This window comes from Hevea brasiliensis, chromosome 5 (genome assembly GCF_030052815.1).
Source record: "Hevea brasiliensis isolate MT/VB/25A 57/8 chromosome 5, ASM3005281v1, whole genome shotgun sequence".
In the NCBI taxonomy this organism is placed as follows: domain Eukaryota; kingdom Viridiplantae; phylum Streptophyta; class Magnoliopsida; order Malpighiales; family Euphorbiaceae; genus Hevea; species Hevea brasiliensis.
In genome coordinates, this window is record NC_079497.1 from 2,323,072 (window position 1) to 2,340,335 (window position 17,264).

The 17,264-nt window shown below is 33.4% G+C and overlaps 2 protein-coding genes across 2 annotated transcripts; one reads left to right on the forward strand and one right to left on the reverse strand.

The window, feature by feature from the left end:
• The first annotated feature begins 259 nt into the window (after positions 1–259).
• On the forward strand, positions 260–5,853 carry LOC110658156 (chromo domain-containing protein LHP1). Its single transcript, XM_021815653.2, has 6 exons — positions 260–725; positions 1,059–1,084; positions 1,234–1,320; positions 1,879–2,646; positions 5,360–5,420; positions 5,530–5,853. The coding sequence occupies exons 1-6, from the start codon at positions 447–449 to the stop codon at positions 5,569–5,571; spliced, it is 1,263 nt and encodes a 420-aa protein (XP_021671345.2). The 5' UTR covers positions 260–446; the 3' UTR covers positions 5,572–5,853.
• A 3,828-nt stretch (positions 5,854–9,681) lies between these two features.
• LOC110658155 (UTP--glucose-1-phosphate uridylyltransferase) lies at positions 9,682–16,703 on the reverse strand. Its single transcript, XM_058146575.1, is given in 20 exon segments — positions 9,682–9,893; positions 9,978–10,049; positions 10,507–10,611; positions 10,687–10,785; positions 10,888–10,971; positions 11,186–11,261; positions 11,346–11,383; positions 11,612–11,644; positions 12,448–12,513; positions 12,585–12,631; positions 12,768–12,825; positions 13,022–13,094; positions 13,533–13,567; positions 13,736–13,786; positions 13,861–13,938; positions 14,023–14,083; positions 15,018–15,108; positions 15,236–15,341; positions 15,764–16,075; positions 16,155–16,703. Coding segments are annotated over 20 exon segments (1,872 nt in total). The 5' UTR covers positions 16,515–16,703; the 3' UTR covers positions 9,682–9,866.
• Between the last annotated feature and the right edge of the window lie 561 nt (positions 16,704–17,264).

Sequence of the window (17,264 nt, forward strand, 5' to 3'; positions counted from 1 at the left end):
AGCATAATAAAAAGAACATAGAACTTAACTGTATATATATATATATATAGAACTTAACTGTATATGTATATATATATATATATATATATATATATATATATATATATATATATATATATATATATATAATGAAACTCATTGTCTTATTTTCTAAAAAAAATTGCCTTATTTTTTGTGATTCTTTTTCTTTTTCTTTTTGAGAAAAATGTTTTTTTTTCCTTAAGAAAAAAGATTTTTTTTTTTTTTTCTGGTCTGCCGTATGTATTTGGGGGTGTCCTGGGAATCCGTAAACAGACACAGAAACCACTCTTCACTGCCGCTCTCTCACAACAGGAGTCGATCAAAGGCCCCTCGCTTACCCTTCTCTTACCACCACCTCGACACTCCCCCCACCAATCCAATTGCTTCGCTTTTTTCTTTCTCCTGTTCCACACTATAAATACCAAATGAAGGGGAAGAGGAAGGCAGCCGCAAGCCCCAATATGGCCTTGACCGATGTTTTAGTGGATGCCCAGAACATGGTAGAGGTTCTTGTTCAAAGTGGGAATGCTGAACGAGATGGGGTTGATGAAAATGGTGAGAATCGGGAAGGTGAAGGAGAGGAAGAGGAAGAGGAGGATGATGATGACGATGAGGACGAGGATGAGAAAGGAGAAGAAGAAAGGCCTAAGCTCGACGAGGGTTTCTTCGAAATCGAGGCTATTCGACGCAAAAGGGTCCGCAAGGTCTGTCTCCTTTTCCCACAAACGCACACCCTGTATGTTTATGCTTTAATAACATTCCCTTTCTGAAGAAATTGTTATTCACTCATGTATTAAATCTTCTATTTCATAAGTTTTTACCTCTTGTATAAATATCTTTTTTTGTTCTGGAATGGAAAATGTGATCAGAGAAAATAACGAAAGGTTTTAGTTTAATTTTCAAATTTGCTTTATTGCAAGTAAATGGGTGGGGGGGCGGTGTAATTTTATTTTGTATTTATTAATTATTTTGCTGAATTGGATTTTCTTTACTTTGATGATGATGCAAATGACTTCCCAAATGCTGCACAAGAATAGGGTCAGCTTCAATATCTCATAAAATGGTAAGCGCCTCTCTTATTCATCAAGTTTCACTTTTCTCTTTTGGTATTGTTCTTAACTGATCTGGTATGGTGCTATAAATAATCAAGATATATTAATTCACGATATTTATCCTCCATAATTTATTTATTATATTTTTATTGTTTTAAAGGCGAGGCTGGCCAGAAACGGCCAACACCTGGGAACCCTTAGAGAATTTGCAGTCATGTTCTGATGTCATTGATGCATTTGAGGATAGGTAAATTCCCTTTCTTTTGCTATTTGCCTGAACTATTTTCAGATTCTAGAGAACACCTAAGGATAAGAAAATCATGATTAATTGCTCATTTGTTGCGCCTTATATACGAAAGAGTATACAATAATGATGTATTTGGTGAATCAAATACCATGGTCTAATAGAAAAATTCTGATTAGTTGATAATATTGGTTGATAACTTTGTGAAAGAATCTTATGAAAGGCCTATATGACATGACTGATCAATAGAAATACTCCAACACCCTACCTTTGTTATATACATCACACTAGATAGATATCATATTCATGTTGAAAGTGATCTGATTGATAATAATTATTTGGATCAGCAAACTTAAGATTTTTTTTTTTTTTGCTAGCAAATAATCAGCAACAAAATGTAATTGTGTGAACTTAAACTTCAATATTCTTTTTCTTTAGAGTTGCCTATTATTTTGGTAATAAAAAATGAAATATGGAGTCTATAACATTATATTTTTGCTTATTTACTCCCAATTGCCCCCTCCCCTATTTCTTTTTCTTTTTTTGACCCTCGAATTCAAGCTTGCGATCTGGTAAATCTTCACGAAAGAGGAAACGCAAGTATGGAGGCCCTCATAATCAGCCTAAGAAGAAGCTGTCTCGTTCCTCTGGTGGCTATAGCATTACCAATGTTGAAGTAAATGTTGTTGATAAACCTTTATACTCTGCTCCTCTGAATAACTCGAGCCTTGCCGATCGACCTGTGGGTTCAGGTCATGAAGGAGAGAAAATTGAAGTTAGCAATGTTAAAACAGCGAAGAAAGCTGATGAGAATGGGTACACCGATGGTTCAAAGGAAACTTTTGACAAGAAAGAGGATAATGAATATGATCCAAAGCTTAGTGAGCTGAGAGGAACAATCTCTATGAATGATGTGAATGCAGAAATGCTAGCAATACATTTCCAAGATGTTAATGCTTCAAGAGGTGATGGCCCTACAAATGGGCTTCCTAAGGTTGAGTATTTGGATTCTAATCAGAACAATCGGCGCACAGGTGCTAAGAGAAGGAAGTCCGGTTCCGTGAAGAGGTTTAAAAAGGACTTGGATATGTGTGAATCGCTTTGCTTCCAAAGTTCACCGTTTTTCTTACAACCTTCACCGTTGAATATCTCTGTTGGGACAACTGCACAACTAGGAATTGGAAATGGGACTTTAGCTGGGACTAATTCAAGTTACAAGCCAGTGGATGAAAATTCTATAACTGTCTCCAAGATCCTCAAGCCAATAGGCTTCTCAGATTCTGTGACAGACAATGTCCAAGATGTGCTGGTAACCTTTGTGGCATTGAGGTTTGTAATCCTAATTCCAAACTATAAGTATCTTGTCTTATTGGGCATAGTTATATGGTTTTATGATGGACCCTTCTCAAAGCCTACAGCACTAGAACACCTTTTCCCCTTGAAATGTTTATGCTTCTCTTCTGTCAATCTGTATGATATGGCACCACACTGTTGGGGTCTAAAACTATGTTTTTGTCAATATCATTTGCTGTATTGGAAATACGCCTCTTAGAAAGTATAGAGCTTGCTCTTGTTTAATTAATTGTAGGATAACTTCTCGTGGATGTAATAACATTTCATGTCAAAGTAGCGGATGCATGACAATTGGAAAGTAAATTTCTAGATCTATGAATGCTGTCAATAGGTTATGGATAGGGGAGAATAGAAGTTAATATCAGAATCAGATAAATTTGTTTTTGGCTATGACTGTAGGTGTTTTATAGCCTGATTCATATTGTAGGGATGTTGCTTGTGGTTGATGTGGTAAGGCTCAAAGGTCCAGTTAGGTCTTGAAGACTGGTACTTAGTGGTGCTAATTATTGTGGCAGTGCAAGGATCCCATTTAGATGATGGGCCTCCTTGGAGTTGCACCACTAAGAGAGTATGCTAAGAGCTTGGCTTTGCATACATTTGTTAGTTATGGTGTTCTCTCCTTTTTTTTCCCCTTTTTGTTGTTCTGTTATGTATTTGGCATGGAACTAGTGTATGGAGAAAAGTGAATAGATTGGAGATTAGCTCTTAATTGTTTAATGTGGTATGCATGGATGAAGTCAACAATCATGTTCTTGTGATCTCTGTATGAACTAGGATGGCTCTCTTCCACTCTATATTGAATTTTGCTTATTTCCTTCTTTTTTGTAATAAGGTCTGAAGTAGAGGGAAGCATTTAAGTGCCGGAGAATCAATGATGTGAGACAATAATTAGATAGGAAATGAAAAATAATGGGGCTTGGGACTCCAGTACTTCTACTTAATTTGAATTTATTATACATTATGTAATGCTTAGAATTGTGTTTGAGTTTTTTTGAGTATCATTTCATAAGAGCAAGTATTCAGTTATTCAAGGTAGTTAGATGGATATTATTTACAATAATGAGTGTTTATATGGATGTTGCTAGGTTTCTTAGATTTTTTTTTTTAAATAATATATTTGGAATTGGCTAGGTAATTTGTGACAAAATATAATATCCTGTCCTTTGTAGCTTTCACCTCCTGTCAATGAAGAAGTCAATGATCAATGGTTTTCCCACTTATTTCTGAAAACACCAATTCAAAATTATTATATTCCCTTTGGCTTAATATATTTTCTCTTAAAATTGTCATAAAGTGACAGCCAGCTAATAAAGTTTCTTGCCAATATCAAAATGCTCTTCCATTGCCTTATAGAAGATTTAACTTCCTATTCCAGCTCACTTGCTGATATAGCTCACTCTCATTAACTTGATCATGTCTCCATAAAAATTAAGTACTAATACCAGAAGTCCAAAACCAAATGAAAACCTCAGTGTGAACAGAATCCTTCAGATGCCAAAAGACACTTGCTTTTTTTCTTTTTCTCTCCCTCCCCCTGGCTCATCTTTTAAATCTTCAAATATTTCCAAGTGTTCTTCAAATAAACTCTTACAGGGATCTGCCCTCACCATATATTATTGTGGGATTCTGCTTATGTTTGGTGCTCTGTTGACTTGGGTTGGCATATTCAACTGCGTGATTTGAAAAGATATGATTTGGATCCTTGCCATACGATCAACCTTCTTTCAGTCCCACCTAAATTTGATGCAAAGATACAAGTATCAGTTTGACAAATGCAAGGGTGTGGCTTCAACTTTTGATAGTGGTCATATATTGCCAAAATTGCTTAAATCTTTTCTGGATTACACCTTTTGGAGTCCTATTTGAGTGTATACAGAGTGGGTAATGGCCTTTTGAGTATCTAGGCTAAAGAAGATTATAGAGGCTCTGTCTGTATAGATGGGATATTTACAGTAGTAAGAAAACGAGAAAGGTTTGTATTTCGCTTTGATGCAAAAGGTTTAATATTGGATTTACTATTATTATTATTTTTTGATATAAGAAAAAGATTGAATAAGTTCATGATATAGAGTGATGAACAGGTATTTCACTTCATTACATTGCATTGTGCTCTATTGTTTTATTACAAACCTGCACTTGGTATTTTTTAATGCTGGAAACTTGCTGTTGGGTCACCTCCTTTTCAGGGAGAGGTAATGCTTGTAATTGTTCGGTATTTGGGTTGGATGTTGTTTTGTACTCCATTACACTGTTGTAAGATCCAATTGAGAATTGCCCTATTTTTTCCTCATTAAATAGTCTCTCAAAGAATCCTAAACACCCTTAGCAAGCTGATGCTAGAAACTTTCAGCAGCATTTCTTTTTAATGCAATCCAGTGATCCAGTAATGACCAAGTGAACCCCTGTTAATTTGTCCATATTCCTGTCTTTTGTGCAATTCAAACCCTTAATCCTAATTCATCAAACCCTAGCCTACTACAAAGACATTCATAGACAGTTACATCAAATCCCTATATCCAAAAATCTGTATGCATTTGCTTATTGTAAAAAGAGGGAGACAGAAATAGCCAATTAGGAGCATTGTCATTGAGCTCTGTTATTATGTAAGGACAGCGTTGTTAGCTGTAATTTTGGGTTTTATGTTTGCAATTTCATCTGGCTAAATATTCTTGCGTGGTTTACTTGATAGGTCTGATGGGAAAGAAGTCATAGTAGATAACAGGTTTCTCAAGGCTAATAATCCACTTCTGGTATTGATAATTCCATTGCCTTTTTATAGATCCTCAAACTTGAGTTAATATTGCGAGAACTCTTTAATGGCTATTATCATTATTATTTGCTTTCCTTTCTTTCTGGCAGTTGATTGACTTTTATGAGCAGCATCTCAAGTACAGTACATGATTCGACGGAGAATTAGAGGGAAATTTAGTGTATGCGATCTGCATGATCACATCTTTTTGTGTGTGTACAGTTGTAATTCTATAGTTGCAGGAGGATGACTAATAGCAATATATCTGTAGAGCATCTGTATCTCACCTTGTACCTTTTGTATGATTAGATATTTTGTAATTCATCTACCTGCTGTTGTGTTATCAAAATATTTAACATGTAGATGATTAGAACTTGTTCAGAACTGTATTTCTGTGATTTCCGATAAATATCATCTTTATTTCAATTCCCTCATTCTCCTCCTGTGCTGAGTATCCGAAATTTTTAGGCTCACAGTGCTCCTGTAAGCTTCTTTTTCCATGAGACAGAATGACATTATTGGGAATCAAGTAGATATTTCCTATAATGACAATATTCCTGGATTATTTCTAGATGTGAACATTGGATGATGCTCTAAATTTTATATTCTCTTTAGTTGTTTGTATTATCATTGGATACTCTACTCTTGCTGAAGACAATGAAAACAAGCAGAGGTCATTTTCATTACTATTTAATTTGTTGAATTCTAAAATTATAGGACTCCTAATGTCCTTGTAGCCTTCTTTCTTTCGCTTTTGGAATGCGTTAGTTGAGGTGGGCTTTGAATATAATCCTTATTATATAAAATAAAATTTATTAAATATTTACATAAAGACGTTGCCGTAGGTCAGCTAGTCGCACTAAACCAAAGAAAAGAATCCGATAGTCATCTCTAATTGCAACGCCCATCCACCTTTTTATTCTCTTTTATGCACAATAAGGTTGTGCAGAGACAACCAGTGAAGCAGAAGAGAGCAAAACAGCAAATGGGGAAAAGAGGGCCATCACCAGTGGTACCATCTCTAATGGTGGGTGTCCTGGGGTTGATCGTCTTTGGTCCTATGCTAATGTCTTTTATGGAATATGTACTGCCTCTATTTCAAGTAGGTGATGATGAAGCAGGAGGTGCCTCCTCCTTTATTATGTTGCTTCCTCTTCTCCTGCTAGTGCTTGTACACTTGATTTCTACATTGTGTCCTAGACTTGGCACGTGTTGTTTAACAAGGCAGCAAAGCAGTAGCTATGGCCATGAAGCCGAAGGATATGGTTTGGGAACATTACTTCTAGTTGTGTTCTTCTTTGTTCTGTATAGCATTTGGTGAGAGGATTACTTCAGAGTCTTGCTTTTGTTTATTGTATGCAATCTTATCTGATGGTAGTGATAAGTTTTGTGGCTTCCAGTTGCTCTTAAAGCTAGGTTTCAAGGTTAATTGCTTACAAGTATGTCGTAATTGCTTGCAGGATCTGCAGGCCCTACACATAGGGCTGAGCAGAGAACAAAATCGTGAAATGATTCTGAATACAGATCAAAAGATGAAGCTTTTAGAATATAGCTTTTTTCTAACATATTTCATTGATATAGTGAGACCAACTAACATCTAACAACTTTAAGTAGACAAAGAAACTAAAATCATGGATCAACTTTCTTCCCTAGTTGAAAATACAAAACATGATCGTTACAAGTTGTTCAAAATCAGGAAATTACAACTTCTATAACATCTAATATAATGAGAAATGCCGGAAGCTCACCTTCAGGAGAAGGACTTGGTCGGGAGTCATTTCTCAATGTAAAGCTCATAGGAAGCTCAACTTTAGGATGAGGAGTGGGCCTGGAGTCATTTCTCAATGTAAAGCTCACCTTCAGGAAAAGGACTGGATCTTGAGTCATTTCTCAATGTAAAGGTCATTAAATATTAGAAATAAAAAGAGAGATGGCGGATTAAGATATTTGACTATGTCTAATGCAGGATATCAAATATCTATGTATTATGCATATAAGTGTGATAAATTAGTGATGAAACAAGTGAAAAGAGAAATGAGAAATTTAAAATAATTGAAGTAAAGAAATATTAAAAAAATTTTTATTTTAAAATATTAATGTGAAATTAATTTTAAACTACGACCTCAATTATTTTGAAATTTAACATTTAATAATAATAATAATTATATAATTAAGATGGTATCATGATAATTAACATTTATGCTTAATAATATCATTAAATTAGTTTATAAACATCAAGATTTCGTGAGAAAATTAGTGAAAGTTTTCATATTCATTTTAAAAAAATTAGTATTTATTGTGATTTTAAAATTTTTTTCAATTTATTGACACTAATTTAACAAAACTAATTTAAAAAAAAAAATGATAAGACAAGAAAAGAACAGGGTAGAAAAAATTTATCTGAAAAAAAAAAACAAAAATGTCGAAAATATGTAAAAAAATTAAATTTTTTATTTTCATAAATCACTTTAGAAATAAATTCTACAAGATACACAAATATACGAAACATGTAGATATGTAACCCACTTTCCTTAGTATACTGTCCAGCTCTACTACTTCTAGCATTGTCCAACCATTTTCCATTCCCAATTCATCTTTTGATTACTTACTGGTAGTTGAGCCAAGGAATCATAGCAAACAAGTGAGTAGTGGTTATATTTGAAGGTATTCGAGACCCATTCTTCGTCTCATGAGTTGCCATAAATTCTCATCTTATTTCTTTCTCTCTGCCTTCTTCCTTCAGATCCAATCTCTACCTTCCTGCAATGACAATTCAACTATCCAAGAACGGTGAAGAAACATTTATATATCTTATTCCATTTTCAGAATATTTTTAATATTTTGGTCAAGAGTGCATTGCCCATTGATCTTCTGCCCAGTTATTAATTGAGAGTTTTCTTGCAATCTGTTGTTAAGAGAGCATCTGCATATTTATCAGTTCACCTCATGCCTAAATGACACTGCATTTATGGTTCTTGCTGAGATCAGTCTTGGTTCTTTCCTTGCGGAATTGCCATGGTCCGTAATTCTGATAGAATAACAAGAGAGTTTTGATGATTATATTAAATCTCTTGTTATTTCCATCAGGAGTACAAATTATAGGAATTGCAATTTCTAGATTGATTTCAGCAAGTATGAAGTATCATTGGGGATGAGATGAGCCAATACATGCAGGAGCTCTCATCAACAATATTTTCGAGAAAACTCTCAATTAATCAACTGAGCTGAAGATCATGGATAATGCATATATTGAAAAAATCCTGAGCTGGAATAAGAAGCGTAGACGTTTCTTGATTATTCTTGGACGTTGCTTTAATTTTTTTCTTTTATATTCTTAGATATTATAAATGAAGTTATGCTTATTTAGCAGATAAATACCACCCCAGCAGAGCTGAATCTTTACCAATTGTGTATTGATGGACATGGGGGACCTATTTCAAAACTGCATGTCTACAGTTGTTCAGTATTCTTAGTAAAGTCAATCATCCGCACATAGTTAAATCCAAAATAATAATGCTTTGTTCGAACAACTTGAACCCATAGCTTTCATTAACATCACTCCAAGCACAAACCAAACATAAAAGGTCATGTTATTTTAGTATGGTGCGCTGGTATCAGGTCCAATATTCACAATCCATTGCTTTAAGGACCTTCAAATACAATGGACCATTATGTTTCATTGGAAAAACAAAGAGAGAGAGTTTATCCGATAATATTAATTAATTATTCTTGCAGTTGTCAGCTATTTTATCAGTCATTAATTGTTAGATATTAATTATTAATGGTTATCTGCATATACTTTATATAGTGTTTTAAAATAGAAATATTCAATAAAAATAGCCATTAAATTTTATGTTAAATATACAAATAGAGGTATTATCTTTTTACCCTTAGTAAAAATAGTATAGGATGAAAACACTAAATGTTACCTTATTGCCGAACAGAACCAAAAAGAGAAAGAAAACTATTGAAACCCCAAAAATTATGCAACAAGAATATCCTTATTGGTGGATATAAAAACACAAATCATTTTCCTAATGCTAGAAATAAATTATTTACATACCATATAAATTTATATTAGCTTTTATCTTGGCTTAACACACACGCACGCGCACACACACGCGCATATATATATATATATATATATATATATATATATATATATATATATACATACATGGCTTGTGAACTAAATTTCTTGAAATGTTCATATTGTATGGCTTTTATGACCTATGCAGAGATAAGGCCTAGAGCACTTTCAGTTGAGTTGTGACTCTATTCCACTGTCATTATTATCTTTTCGTCTGTTAAAAATAAGAAAGGTCAGATCACATTATTTAAATGCTGAGATAGAGGAGCTTATAAACAAAACAATCACCTATTATTACAAAATTTTAGCTCTTTCTATTCTCTATAAATAAACAACAAATGGGGCTTTGAGGGATCCTCAAATGTCAGCAGGATCACTGATCTCCTGCAAAACCAAAAAAGAAAATAAGTTTTCTCTTCCTGCTTCTTTTGATAAACAGAATTGCATTCATAAATTTTTGTGACTCACCTTGTTCTCCAGCACCACTCCATCAGGAATTTCCAATTTCTGCCCAGGCTTTGCAACAATTCTTACTCTCCCCTTCAATAATGAGCCACCATAGACATTCAGCCAAAAATGAACATCATTAAGTTGATAGATAAAGTCACCAACAGAAATCACCATAGGTATATCATCATAGGTATGATTTGTAGTAAATATGTTGCTTCCCAAAAGAACTATTGATGTAAATATTCATAAATACAACAAACCGCAATGATATATGTGTATACACACACATACAGAGAAAGAAAGCACAGCATGAGTCCTCAGAAATCAGGACCCAAAAGACCCAGAAGATTAGCATTCTCAGGAACTTGTGAAGTTCCCTCATTGGCAATGTCGAGACAATCAAGATTCAAGAAACTAGATTACTTCAAAGAACTCCTAAGTGAGTATTTGGAAACATCAAGCGGCACCATACCACTATCCACTCTACATACAAGACAATATGGGGAAAAAGCAATAAATATGATAAGGCACAGCAGACTAAAAATACCTTAAGAGTCACATCAGCTCCAAACCACACATCACCAATCACCTTCAAGCTTTCTAGCCCAGCTATACTAGGGATGGATTTGAAGCGACTTAGGAAGTCACTAACCTGAGAAATAGGAAAATAACATGAAGAGACAGTATCATGCATTTAAAAAATTAAGTCAACCATTTCAATCGTCACCTTTTCAAATTCAGGTCCTAATTCAATAGATGGATTTACAGGGTTATCTCTAGCTGCATTCCGAACTAAGATGCCTTCAGAAGATGAATACAGATCAGACTGCAGAGGCACAGAAATACAAATATTAAAAGCCTCAAACCAAGAATCAAGCATTTTCTGGCTCTATCTTCATGATCTAGACAAGAAGAAAGTTTTCAATACCTGGAGAAGAAGCATGTCCGATGTTGCATTTAGTGGTACAAACCGAGATTGAGGGACAATTATGCCAATAGCTTGATCAAATAACTGGCTCAACCATAAAAAAAATAAAATAAAATAAAATAAAATAAAAAAGATTTAACATCAGAAATCAACCAAAAATAATAATACAGAGCAAAAGATGTTTGAAAAATAATTTTATTAGCATATACTCCCTGGAAGCAACAGCAATTTCACTTATTCCTTGGTTTTATTCAATAAGCATAAACCATCATCAAATAATGCAAAAGTGATGGCACACCTTTGCAATTGAAAGATTCTCCACCTTCAGCGCATCAGTATCAACAAGCCTTTTAATGGTTTTCAAATTCACCCATCTATACAAAATAGTTTTAAGTCCAGGGTTAAGCATGCTTGCCAGCTTACAGAGAGAAAAATATCAAATTGGATAGGCTACTCACAAGCTTCTTGTATCAATAAATTTGAATTCCTCCATCAACTTGATTTTGTTAATCATAAAAGAACAGAAAGGAAAATCAAGAATGAGTCCATGAAGACCGACAAAAATTGCTTAATGTAACAATGCCAATCATGTAAACTTTAGAACCCCAGGGTCATCTTCAAAAATGAAATTAAAAGTACAGAATGCATCCACTGAACCCACAGCTAAGAGAGAGAAAGAGACCTAAATATCTAATGGAAAATGTAAAAGTAAATTTTAACTCACATGCTTAGAAGGATTCTGCGTAATTTCCCGAAGCTGCATTACATTGACAGGGAAATGTTACACACGGCAATTGCCAAATACAAACAAAACTAACATTGATGCACAAACTAAACAAAGAGGTCATCATAATTTGATTAGAAAGGTCATTATACTATTTTATGGTCAGACTGTTATCACTTTTCAATAAATATTGCATTATAAATGAAATCAATTAATCTTTATGCCCAAATTAGGTGGGCTATACGACATCAATCATTTTCTTCCTCAGTTTAGCTCTTTAGAGCCACTGAAAGCTACTTAAAAAAAAAAGGCTCATGCACCTCTTTACCGCAAGACTTGCTTAGTTTAGAAAAAATTTTGTATATCAGCAAAAATTGTATGCTATAAATGTGTCCTCCAAAATTTAACTGTTGATTTTTCAGGGCAAGTACAGTGAGATTTGCATTAATAATAAAAAATGTTATATGCATATGATAATTGTGAACCAAAAACATTAACACCACTTCATGCACAAACCAAACATAAAGGTCATGTTAATTTGGCATGGTGCGTTAGTATAAGGTCCAGCTTTCATAATCCACTGACTTCCACAAAAATAAATGAAACTCATACCATGTTCTGCAACTTTTATTACCAACTACAATGTGCTGAAAATTAAAGAACTTCAAATACAATGGACCATTATGTTTCTAAGCATTAAAGGATTGATTATTCAAGTTCACTGGCCTTTTTTACCATAATCATATTTGGTCATCCTAATGTCCCAAAACTCAGAAGGTGTCAAGAAAAAGCACACTACATAGATAAAGAACTAGTAAGTTAAGGTGACACTAAACCTGAAACCTTCCTTGACGCTGATTAGCCAAACTATTCCTCATATAAGTTGATGCAGTTGGAGTCACCTGAAAGATTTAAGAAGTAAACATGTTTGCTGAGTGAAAGCAGCTAAATAAATAGAAATTCATCACTGTACCTCCATACAATATTCGATCTTGTTTTGGATCAAATGGTTCAGGATATCTATAGAAACACATAAGGAGAACAATTGTCAAAATAATCATCCCCTTAGGAATAGACAAATGTTACAAATATGCACAGTATTCAAAGACAGACAAAAAAAAAAAAAAAAAAACTATCAAATCTGTAACCAGGATACTAGGATCAATGGCAGCAGCAGAGTTATCTGAGCTAATCACATGCACATACTCCTTTCCCTGGAAAACAAGTTGATGAACAGAGGTTTCATATTAAAAAAAAAAAAAAAGAAAGAAAGAAAAAAAAAAAAAAAGAGGCTCATTGAAATGGCATGTAGCCATGTACTATTATTGCCTTTCTCAGATGAATATTAATGTCTTCAATAGGATTTAATACAAAAAATAAAGTGTTCAAAATCAAATAAAAACTGTGCACCTGTGACAATAATACATCAAGAGTTCCACTCTTCATCAAGGAAAGGAACGCTGAAGCATCCTCAGAAGTAGACCTTCAGATGAAATATGTCAATGCATTCACTTAGAAAGTTTTCACCAATTGCCAGTGGAGACTTAAAACATAATAAATGAATAAAGGGCATAAAGATCTATTACCATGTCACCGAAAAAGTATTCCCTCTCTTACTAAGTTGGTATATAGAGTTTTTGGTAAAAGTAACATAAATTGGGAAAACAAACAAAAACAGCACAAGAAAGAGAGGCAAAAAGAGGAGGAAGTATATTAAAACCCCAAAATTATGTAGCAAGAATATCCTAATTTGGTGGACATAAAAACATGGATCAGTTTCCTAATGCTAGATGATAAATTAATAACATACCATATACATTTATATAGCATAAGAAGAGTATATGGAAATATGGAGAGAGAGAGAGAGAGAGAGAGAGAGAGAGAGAGAAAGGAAGGGAGGGAGGGAGGGAGAATGCCATACGATTTATCCTCGCTGTTCTGATCATCAAGAGATTCCTATTGAAGACAATAACCGAGCATATATTAGATCATGCAAGGGAGAGTGAGTTATTAATTCAAGACTTAATTGATCAACTCAGCCATGCTCAATTGAAGCTAATTGACCTATAAACTAATTCTTAGTTAAAAAAAATAGAATAAACAAAAGAGAGAAAGGTTGCTCACCAGGCTAAAAGGATGAATATCAACACTTAACCTGGCATATTTCCCCAAAACCTACATCAGAAAAGCTGCAATTAGTGGATTTTTTTTATGAAGTCAACAAAGAAAAAATGGCAAACACAGATCACCTTCAAGGTATCATCATGTGTTCTGGTTGAATTCATAAGCACCAAAGGTATGTGGCACCCATACTTGGAATTGAGAGACTGCAGACAATTACAATAAAAGAATAGGTGAAATAAAACTCAAGACAATAAAAACCATACACAACATAAAGAACAAAAACTAACCTCAACTTGATTAACAATTAAGTCAAGAGAAGTCAAACCATTACAAACTTCAATTGCAGACCTGCATAAAATAAAATAAAATAAAATTAAAAAAGAGTACAACTTTGCATAAATTTGAAAAATAAGTGAAATAAAGTTAAACTAAACTCAGAAGAGACTAACTGTAAGCTTACACAGATTATACCATCAAAAAATTGAACTATACAACTAAATAACTATTGATAACTGCAAAGCTAGCAGATCAAGCATCACTATATAAGAGCTACGAGATGCTACAAAAATTTAAAAATTATAGCAGAAAATATTCTTTTAATTAGGCTGAGTAAAAGCCATTGTAATTTATATATATATATATATATATATATATTAACCAATGTTCTTTGAATTAGGCTGAGGAAGACACTTGAGAGTTTAGACCATCAAAATGAAATTTTTAGGTGAAAAAAACTCCTACTTGCAGTGACAAAAGGAAAAAAAAAATTGAAAAGATCAGGAGATAGAATAGCTTTGTCCTAGTTGAAAGATGCTCAATGCAGGAGATTCATAATTCCATAATGCTTAGCGCCATAGCTTACAGTTTTGAAACCCTCAAGGCATACAACTATCTAACTACATAACTAAAGACGTTCACATCCACCAAAGCATGTGTGTCCACAATACATATTGACTTAATGACTTCAGATCAGGTAAAGGGAAATCATTTCTTTCTCTTTTTCCCTTTGTTTTTCTTTTTTGTTTATAAAGTAATGAACACAACACATATTACATTCATACATATATACAAACAAATGTATATTTAAAGTTAATGCTCATAAAAGTATTAAAACATCCAATGATTTTAATAGAGGGACAGTTATTGACCTCATCAGTTGCACGCACAATGAAAGAATTACTGAGCTAAGTGTCACTTGGACTGAAAATTGAAATATAGAGTCCTCAACTATTTCAATTACATATACTATAGGCAAATATACAGGGTCAAAATGAATTCTTACTTGGGGCCACTAAACCCCACTGGGTTCCCCAAAGTGCCATTGAACTTCACGATCACAAGCTTTTCCAAAAGCTGTTTAATTTCCACAATATCTACATTCAAACCCAGGCATTTATTTTAACAAGTGAATAGGAAATGCAAACGGAAAGGGGCAATACAAGCTCAAATTAGTTCATTTTTCTAAAGTAGATGAATTACACATCAAGTTGAATTCATTACCATAAGGAGGAGGAGCCAAATTCTGATAAGGAACAACTAGCAGTTCATCAATTGAAGGGCTGACTTTGCTCTCGCTCTCACTTTGCTCAATCTGTTTTGTGTTCTCCTTCAATTCAGAATTTATTATTACATTAAAAAAATGTAAGAAAACATTGAGATTGTTCATCCACATGAGCCATAAATTGCATCAAATAAAAAAAAATTGTAAAAGTAACTATGCTTCGGAAACAACCCAACAATAAGCAGAACATATGGAATTTTGTACAAGTAACAAACTTGTTATATGTATATGTCACTGTTTTCCTACATTATCATTAGGATAATCAAGTTCAAGAAGCAGCAGTAGTAGCAAGGTTTTATCTGTTATCAGAGTCCAAACTTGACAAAAACAATGTAGATGATTCCTTGTCCATAATTCATCTCCAAGAATAAAAGTAAATGAAAAATTAAAGATTATAGATTTTTCCAGCCAGTTTCAGAAACAGTAACTAGTAAATGCTTCTCTTGAAATAAACATAATTTTCACACACTGGATTACCTGGATTCTTTCTTAGAAACAACTGGCTCTTCTTTAGCAGCATCTCCCTTCAATGCTTTCAACTTCTTCTGCTCGAGCAAGATAGTCTTGGTAATCAGATTGCAAAACAAGTACACAAATTGAACTGAATCATTGGCAGGAATAGGATACGCAATCTTCTTATAGTACTCCCATGGCATATTGGAATCTACCAGAGCCACAATTGGAACCTGAAGCCTATCAGCCTCCAAAATCACTGAACTCTTCCTCTCTGAATCCAACACCACTACACAGTCTGGCGGTTGTATTGGTCCAAAACAAACCTTTACCATAAGAAATGAAAAACCCATTTAATAAATGAAAAAAAAAGCTTGCCATCCTTGATTCTAGGAAAAAGCTAACCTTTTTATTTCTCGACCTAAATTTTTTAGGGCTAAAACTATTAGTTAAAAAACCGCCCATTCTCCACATAATGCTATCTCTAGGGCTATACAGCCCAATCTTCTTGGTCATTTGTTCTACGATCTCATCGAAGAGAGGATTGGTATTGACGAATAGAAAACGGGCTTTCTTGTCACGAGCCATATGGGCAATGAAGTTGGCAGCATTCCGAAGACAGATTAGGGTTTTATCGGAATCGATTATGGCCTTCTCGTTCCGGATTCCGTACGTATAGATCTTGAAGTGATCGGCGACCACGCGGCGGCCCAAATGAGCATTAGTGCTGAGTAGTTTCTGGATTACAATGGAGTGGAGGGTCATCTTGAATTCGATTTTAGTGGTGGAGGGCGATGCTGAGGAATCGAATTATACAAGATTACAAGTCGACTCCAACTCCATGTATAGAGATAGGAAGTAGTGTAATTCTACTCTTCAGTTCTTAGCAGTAAAAATAGAGAAGAAGAAGATGAAGCTGCAGCAGCTCGTAAGAGCCTAATAGGGTTTATGGGGTTTTTCCTTTAGTTAATTTTATTATTATTATTATTATTATTATTATTATTTAATAAATATTTTAATTTATTTTTATTGATTAATGTTTTAAAAAAATAAAATGAATGAATTATGAATTATTCTAAATTATAAAAATAAAATTAAGCAATAATTCATAATATTCATTGAATTTTTTGTTTTGAATGAATTGACTTCTATTAATAAATAAATTTATTTTGGAGAGTAGGTTTAAAAAGTAATTTAACGAAATAAAAAAAATAAAAAAATAAAAAATTATATTTTCCACAATTTACGTAACATAAAAAATTTAAATTTATAAAATAAATTAGAATATTTTGGAATATTTTTTTCAATCCACCATGAAAATGTCGAGAATGCCTCCCCCTCCAAATTTTCTTAAGCCGTTCCGATAATAATATATTATTATTTTTTATTATAAAATAATTATTTTTACATAATAAAATAGTATAATTTTAATTAAAAAAGATCATGTTTAAAATTTATATTTTTAATTTATAATTCATTTTTAATAAAAAATTTACATTATATAATAATAAATTA

Excerpts from the sequence above, each read along its gene's own strand:
- LOC110658156 (XM_021815653.2), top strand. The coding sequence starts at position 447 with ATGAAGGGGAAGAGGAAGGCAGCCGCAAGCCCCAATATGGCCTTGACC. Across the intron at positions 1,085-1,233 it reads CTTCAATATCTCATAAAATG|GCGAGGCTGGCCAGAAACGG; the intron begins GTAAGCGCCTCT and ends ATTGTTTTAAAG. Across the intron at positions 5,421-5,529 it reads AGGCTAATAATCCACTTCTG|TTGATTGACTTTTATGAGCA; the intron begins GTATTGATAATT and ends TCTTTCTGGCAG.